The 8,871-nt window shown below is 33.8% G+C and overlaps 1 protein-coding gene across 1 annotated transcript; it reads left to right on the top strand.

Moving 5' to 3' along the window:
- The first annotated feature begins 276 nt into the window (after positions 1–276).
- Positions 277–1,203, top strand: LOC130871936 (olfactory receptor 5K3-like). The gene has a single exon (XM_057765656.1). The coding sequence runs from the start codon at positions 277–279 to the stop codon at positions 1,201–1,203; it is 927 nt and encodes a 308-aa protein (XP_057621639.1).
- The last annotated feature ends 7,668 nt before the right edge of the window (positions 1,204–8,871 follow it).

Here is an 8,871-nt window from a genome sequence, read left to right as displayed (position 1 = left end):
AATTAGTATATAATTACATAAATGCATAAAGAAAAACTTTTTCCAAATTAAAATAAGTCAGTTTTGTAACAAGATTATTCCTGTGAAATGTGAGTTAAATTTGGAAATCATAGATGCCAATGATATATGGAAATAAATACTCTCAAGAAGCATAGTTACTGAGACAATATCAGGTGCACAAATAAGAAACTTCCCTCATAAGAAAGAAGAAAAAATTCTATTCTCACCATTATGATTTTATATTTTTGTAATTGCAGTGACAACAAGCAAGATGAAATGTCTAAGAACAACTATTCATTAACAACAGAGTTCATCCTGGTGGGATTCTCAGATCACCCTAACCTGAAGATCCTTCTATTCCTGGTATTCTCTGTCATCTATCTGGTCACCATGGTTGGGAATCTCGGGCTGGTGGTCTTGATCTACATGGAACGCCGTCTTCACACACCCATGTACATCTTTCTGGGCAACCTGGCTCTCATGGATTCCTGCTGCTCCTGTGCCATCACTCCCAAGATGTTACAGAACTTCTTTTCTGTGGACAGAAAGATCTCTCTCTATGAATGTATGGTACAGTTTTCTTTTCTCTGTCTTGCTGAGACTACAGACTGCTTCCTTCTGGCAGCAATGGCCTATGACCGCTATGTGGCCATATGTAACCCACTGCAGTACCACACCATGATGTCCAAGAAACTCTGCCTTCAGATGACCATAGGAGCCTACATAGCAGGAATCCTGCATCCTATGATTGAAGTGGGGCTACTGTTGAGGTTAAAGTTCTGTAAGTCTCATGTAATCAAGCACTTTTTTTGTGATGTCCTTCCATTATATAGAATCTCTTGTACTGATACACATATCAATGAGCTGATATTATTTATTTTGGCAGGCTCAATTTTAATCTTTACTATCACCATAGTTCTTGTGTCTTATTTTTATATACTTTTCACTATATTCACAATGAAATCTAATGAGAGTAGAGGCAAAGCCTTATCAACTTGTGCATCCCACTTTCTGTCTGTATCCATATTCTATGGTTCTCTTCTCTTCCAGTATGTTCAACCACATTCAGTCACTGAAGGAGATAAAGATATACCTGTTGCTATTTTCTATACCCTAGTAATTCCTTTATTAAACCCTTTCATTTACAGTCTGAGAAATAAGGAAGTAATAAATGTGGTGAAAAGGACCATGAAAAAGAGATGATTCTGCAACATTAGAAAAAAAAGTACCAGATCCATTATACAACTGATTTAAAGTTGAACATGACATTTTATAAACACACACATAATGAGAAAGTGGTAAATGAGAAAAAATAATTTTATTAAATTATAAAAGCCTAAGAACATTTGTATAAAATTATAAAATATTAAAGAAATTCTGCTAAAATATGCTTGAAGTTCTCAGGAATGAATTAAAGATGGCTGAACTATTGGAATGTCTCTAATCTCAATTGCCAATACATCTATTGAATTTTAGAAATAAAAATTAGTATCTCCAAAGTTGGCATCCATTTATCATCATTAGAAACTTTCCCAATTTCAGGTATTAAAATTTCAAGCAAATTGCAATCTTTTATTTATAATCTTATCATAAGAAATCTATCAGTGGAACCTAATCTTTTTGGTAAATGATATTCAACTTAAAACTTTTTCTTTTATTTGGTTACATTTTAATAGGCATTCATTCAAAATATTTATTTTCTAACTAGAATGTTCTCATATGGAGTTTTGGTCATTTTTACTCTCAAATTTTCTGAACCACTTTATATGTGTAAGTTTTAAAAATCTGTGCTTCAAAACAATGGTATTTCAATAAGATTTTATGTGTTTTAATTTTTCCTTCATTTGATTATTTGTCCATCATATATGGCACTGTGTCTCCCAATGTATCTATTAAATCAAACGGTTTATCCTCCATAATATTGTCATTGTTAGTTAGTTGTAGGAATCACAATACCTTTACCAATTTAAATAAAAATCATTAGTATGTTCACTATTTTTAAAATGATGAGAAGTCATTCAAACCTGACAGAGCAGAAAACTATTGAAACTTCTAAATATTTTTTTAAAAATAGCTATTCAGTAAAAAAAGAAAAAGAATTGCCAAAAATGTCCTATTTATTGTGCTAAGCTTGTAATATTTATTTCCTAGTGACTAATCAGACATTCTTCTTTGTTTTTCTGGAATATAAAGATTTAAACTGAAATACTCAGTATTTTTTCCAGTCTCACTCTGATTCTGACAAGAGTTTTCTTTAGCTGTTTCAAAGCTAGAAAATTGTAGAATACCTTTAAATGCTTAAACCATATACAAAGAACTACAGGCAATTTATGAATGCTGAGAACAGGAGAAATAGTCTTATCCACAGAAGATACCAATTGGTTATGCAGTACTAAATGGTCAGCCATGAAATAAACATACAAATAACTAACAATAAATAGGCTAAGAATGTTATATTACATATTAAAATATATCCCCTCACCTATACTTGTGTTTGCTTAAGTTAACTGTAAATGTCACCTCATGTTTTGCTTGCTTTGGTAATAATGAGAAGTTTGTGTTTGCACTACCCTTGAGTTCAATCTTCTGAAATCTCACTCATATTTTAGGCATTTCCTTCCAACTGTGGAGACTTTTCTTGTTGAGCACAATAAGTCAACAATGAGTTTGCGTGCATCAATAATTGCAAAGAGAAAATTATTTGATCGATGCTGAGCACATAAATTAAATGGATATAAAATTTAAATATTTAGTAGGCAGTTTAACCACATAACCCTTTAAGAAAACAAAGGTGATAGGTTCACCCATAGTTTTTATGAAAGCCCATTGGCCTTTGTCCAGATCCACAGCACTAGGCATAAAATCCCTCTAACAGAGCAAGCCTAGGACCCAATCAGAAAGCAGCTAGCTGCCCTAATCACAGCCCTGCCACTACGCTAACAGTGAATAGATATTGTTTGGCAAGTTGGTATTATAAGATTAAAAGTCCAAACCTCAGAAAGACTATTTTTGCTAATTTTTGGACACCATATTTGTATACAGAAAATTCTAGCATTATGAAAATAAGACAGCTAGAAAAAAATACTTCTGATAGGGTTTGTCAATGTTCTGAAGCCAGGTGTCTGTATCTATGCAGTTATGGAGAACAACCAAGGGTAATACCCATAACTGTGCAACTTGGTGGAGTCTCTGTGGCTAACTTAAGAGGACACTTCCACAGCCAACATTTATCCTAGTCAACTGTACTAAAATTCATTGAATTTCAGGTAGAGAACTGATTAAACTAGGTGAAATAATGAGTTGCAATGAGTTAACATGATTCTGCATATCTCTACTGTTTTCTAAGCATGAATAACTTAATATTTTTTAACTCACTAGTTTTCTGAATTTTTTTTTTATGATTCTGAGATGCGCCTGATTTGGAAATGCTAAAATCAATTAAGATCTTTTTCAGTAAAGTTCTTTAATATCAGATTTGTATAATTTGTTAATATTTTTAGACTAAACTTATAATCCATATCTCAAATAATATAGCATATTATGTATAAGTTTGCTGTGGAACAATAATCTTGTACCCAGTAAAGATTTATCAGTTGTATTGCTTTAATAAAACGCTGATAGACCAGTAGCCAGAGGCTGGGTGATAAAAAGAGGAGTATTATGAGAAGAGGAAAGGCTGAGTCTAAAGTCATGACACAGATGCAGAGAAAACAAGATGAGAATGCCTTGCTGATAAAAGGTACCAAGCACAGAGCTAACATGAACAAAAATTATGGGCTTATTTAAGATGTAAGAATTAGCTAATAAGAGGCTTGAGTTAATAGGCCAACCAGTTTATAATTAATGTAGGCCTCTGTGTGTTGCTTTGGAACTGAATGGCTGTGGGGACCAGGTAGGACAGAAAACTCTGGCAAAATAATATTATATAATATAGATAATATTATCTATTAATACAATATATGATATATGTAATAATATATGATATGTATATGATTTATATATTAATATACAATATAGATAGTATATAATTTATCTATATAATAGTTCATGCCATTTATGTAATATTACAAGTACATACTATATATATATTTCATATATCTTGTAAAATATTTTGTGGTCTGACTTTTCTGATGTTTCTTCATAATTTGATAAAGTTAATGTTTCTATAATGCTAAGAATATTGTTTTCCATTTGTATAATTAGCGACTTATAGGATCTATTCATTTCTTAGAGGAAATACTGTTACTTTCATCTTTCTTAAAACACTGTTCATTGGATATTTACAGTATAACACAAAGTGTTTCGTTTTCTGACTAACCAAAATCTTGTCTAGAAGGTGATGTCCTGAAATTTTGTGGATTCAGTGGTTCCCAGTGATTTTCAACTCTGGTGATAATATCCACTTAGAAACATTGTTTGACGTAACTTTAAATTTTACAAGTCAAAAATTGTTGTTATTCTCCATGTTACCTGGTTTCATTATAAAAAGAAACTTTACCTCAAACCCTATTGAAGAAGGATGCTTAAAAAAAATCCCATGCTAGGTCAGAATTGAGAATAATAGATGGTTATTTATTTAGGGGTAGACTCACAAATTACAATTCTATACTGAAACAGAGAACAACAACTGAATCACACAGCTGGAGAAAAGGCCAGATGCACACTTTACATCAGCATAAATAGTATAAGAGGCCATGCCCAAGTGGGTGAGTAGCTTAAAGACTACTGGCTGTAGGATTTCCTACAGCACCTCCCCCTTTTGTTTAAATAGGTGAATTATAAGCCTAATACAAAATTATATACAATAACTACAAATATATTCAATAATTATCCTAACCTAATTAGTTTGTCTTGTATAATAAATAACTTGACCAAGTCATGAGAGGAAAGTAATTAAAACTATCTTGTCTTCAACCCCATCGAAGATCCAAGAAGGGAAATAATATTACTTGAGTAAATAGGAAGTGCAATCAAGCAACTTCCAAAATGTACAACAAATTACAGAGACAACAGGCTATCTGGACAATCACCCAAAGTCTCATTGCAATGTTGAAGCAACCAACTTTGGCTAAGGCCTAGAGTAACTGACAGACCATTTTCAGAGGAGGGAAATTTTTCAAAACCATCTTACCCTGCCTAGGCAAGATTTGACAGTCTTTTTCCTGGTGTCCTGCTTATCAATTTCTGGATACCATGTATCTTGTCAGTGGTTGATAAATGGGTAGTTCTTTGCCTAAAGGCCAGTTTTACCAAAAAGAAAACAAGATCCAAATGGAGTGTCTTTGGTGCTCAACATCTCTTAGGAATAGATCTGTGCTGCCAGGAGCAATCTTGTCTCACTTCAACAGAACCCTAAGTTATTTAAATGCTATATTCTAGAGCTCTTTGAAGTATTTGAAGATTGCCTATCTATGCAGAACAATCTCTATGTGTCTAAAGAACCTGATTTGATGTGGGAAGGTCATTTGTCAATCCGTTGTTTCATTGGTTAATCAATAAAGAAAACTGCTTGGCCTGATAGGTCAGAAAATTAGGTAGGTGGAGTAGACAGAACAGAATGCTGGGAAGAAGGGAAGTGAGCCAGACGCCATGCCTCTCCTCTCCAGGGCAGATGCTATGCCTCTCCTCTCTGGTCAGATGCCATGGATCAAGCCATCAGGTCAGACATGCTGAATCTTCCCTGGTAAGCCACCACCTCGTGGTGCTACACACATTATTAGAAATGGGTTAGTCAAGATATGAGAGTTGGCCAGTAAGAGGCTAGAGCTAGTGGGCAAGGCAGTGTTTAAATAAATACAGTTTGTGTGTTGTTATTTGGTGGCATAAGTTAGCCAGGCAGCCAAGAGCTGGGTGGCAGGAAGCGGCCCGCCACTCCTTCTACACTGATTAGTCTAGCTATGACAAACATAAATGACTAATCTTAATATCTATATAACTTAATGACTAAGACTTCATATTACAATATTATACAATATAAAACTGTGCAACAAATGAGGACAATTACCTCAAAATGTAAACAATGCATAAGTATCTTGTTCAGAGGTAGAAATGTGCATTGCAATTTGATAAAAATATCCCAAAATTGCATCAATATACAAAAATGTTTTAAGCAGAAGTAGAAGCATGCATGCATAAAATATGATAAAATTAATTTGCCTCAGTATACAAATATGGTGAACAAAAATAGCAACATATTCAATATAATCTATACCAATTTAAAATTACCTATAAATAAGAGCTCACAAGTATTCACCTTATTACTCACTATTATTATTAGTGTGAGTAAGCTCATACTAATCTATTATCTCATCCAATTTCCCCCCTTTTTTCAAAGAAATCCCTGAGCCTACAAAATTCGCCCCCAACCACCCACCTTATACCAATTATAATCAACCCCTAAATGATGTCCCTACCTAGAAGATAAACTTTGTTGGGAGAGGGGATGTCATCTTCTAGAATTACTTCCAGCTGTTATGGGGGTGATGCTCTTTCTATAGGAACCTGTGAAAGTAAAATGATAGTTAAATTCCAAGATTACAGAATGGTATAATTGCAAATAGTCTCTGAGTATTAGGTAGGGTTTTTCTGAGGTTCCTATTTGGAGTTCTGGCAAGAACATTGTAAAAAAAAAAAAAGTACACCATTTCATCTAACCAAGTTGAAACCATCTAGAATAGCTGGTACCCAAAACAGGTCTTATAGTAGTGCCATCAGTGTCATGATGTCATATCTGCCAGGTGGAGTTATTGTAGGGCTCCAATTTCTTCCAGAAACTTCAAAGATTACTGCAGGAAAATTCATTGTTCAATGTGAAAAAGTTAATATTATTTATATATACATAAGCAGACACATATATTCAATGAAAGGGAATTCAATGATAGAGACAAAAATAAATATGAAGAAAAGTAAAATTTTTTTCTAAATTCTTTTTACTTTCTGTCCTATATCAAATGGCTCTTGACATGAGATAGAAACTTCTGAATATTTCTGTTAACAAACATGCTTGAATGTAGAAAAGGACAGAACCGTTGTCCACCTCCAAACCAGCTCTATATATTCATAAATATATGTTCAAACGTATGTGTATCAGTTACCTGACAGTGGGTCAATCAGTTTATGACTAATGTAAACCTCTGTGTGATTTCTTTGGGACTTAACAACTGCAGGAACCGGGCAGGACAGAAAACTCAGACAACATGACCTCATAAATTTCATTCCTTTTTTTCGATGATTCTTAGTAGATAGTTATTTTTCCATCTGTCAGTATTCAAACATCCAAAGTCTCTTGAACTTTCTAAAAGGAGTACTTTCCTACAAAGATAAGAACAAAAACCTGCCCCCAAACATATGTGTTTTCCTTACCACCTATATGGTTGTCACCACTGTGTATGAGCTATCATTTCTCTTTTTCAAGAGGCTTCTCTTTTTCAAACCAAATCTTTATTAATTTTGATGATATCCATAGCTTTTTTTTTCCTTTGGAAACAAGAGCAAAACACTTTCCTCCAAATGGCATATCTCCTGGCTTCCACTGTGAGGTCAAAACATCCTTGAAATAAACTGGGGGATTTTAAGTTTTTACCTTAATAAAAAAACCCAAAGTCTGTTTTTCTAATTATTAAGTAAATGTTAATTTCTCCTAAATATTGACTCTTCCCTTGACTGTGTAGCTCTTCCCAAAATTCAAGATATGCGGAACCAAGTTGACATACAATACTGTAACCCACCTCACATTATAAGGTAGAATGATTATAAGGTAGAATCCCAAAATATGTAGGTAAGGTCACAAATGAATCACTTTAAAAATTCAGGCATGTGTTAAAGCAACTTCCAGTAATGACTCAGACAAGCCGTATAAAATATTCTTGAACAAAGTAAATTTCTAGTGCCTTCTTTCAGTGTTTTGATTACTAGAAAAACAAAGTAATTTTGGCCATAGAGTTATATAATTTTATCTGTCAATCAGACAGATATCTGTTTGTCCCCCCCCCAAAAAAAACAGTAACTATTGAGAACTAGTAGCATTATAAAGCAAAATGATATTAGCATTTAAAACACGAAAATTTAAGCTTTTTATTTTTAAAGTTTCAAAACATAAGAAATTATTTCATCTTTATGATACTCTAACACACTATGGCAAACCTTAGAGAGTGTAACTTTCCAAGGAAATAGAAAATCAGAAAAATTAATTCTTTTTTAATATTTTAATTTTTGCTTTAGTTTTTTATGGCAAATAAGTTTTAAGTTTATTTCCTTTGTTGTTTGCTATTTAAATACAAAACTAAGCCACAAACAGCTACATTCAGAATATATTGCCTCACAGTTACAACCTCCCTTGAATACTCCTCCAAGTCTGACCACTGCAAGCGGCAAACTTACTTAGGGAGCACAAACATGGCTAGGGAATGGGCAAAAGTATTGGGACAAGTGTAGTTTTATTCCTGTCTCCTGAGCCCTAGCCACTGAAGGTGAAGAGTGAGAATTAGTCCTCCCCACTAAAGGAGAAGGAAGCCACCTACTTTTGCTATCACAGGAAAAAACTTTATTATCCTAGATCTCAGGCTGCTAAACCTTGCTGACTGTCAGGTACCCTAATACCAAACACATCTGGTGCTCACAAGGGTCCTGGTCTGAAGCACATTCATGGGATGCCAGGCTTCTTGCCTTGTTATCAGGTCAGAACTTTCCACACTGCTAAATCAGGGTTGGGGAGTAGGCAGGTATGTACTTAGTTATTTCTGGCTCCACTACAGAAACTTACTTTTGATTAGAGTATGATCTCAAATCTCTATACAAACCAACCAGCAAAGCCAAACAGATAAAAATAAACAACCCTGGAAGAAAAAAACGCAGTCATTTCACTCACTTACA

The sequence above is a fragment of the Chionomys nivalis genome, chromosome 3 (genome assembly GCF_950005125.1).
Source record: "Chionomys nivalis chromosome 3, mChiNiv1.1, whole genome shotgun sequence".
Lineage (NCBI taxonomy): Eukaryota > Metazoa > Chordata > Mammalia > Rodentia > Cricetidae > Chionomys > Chionomys nivalis.
This window is presented reverse-complemented; position numbering and strand designations above follow the sequence as displayed.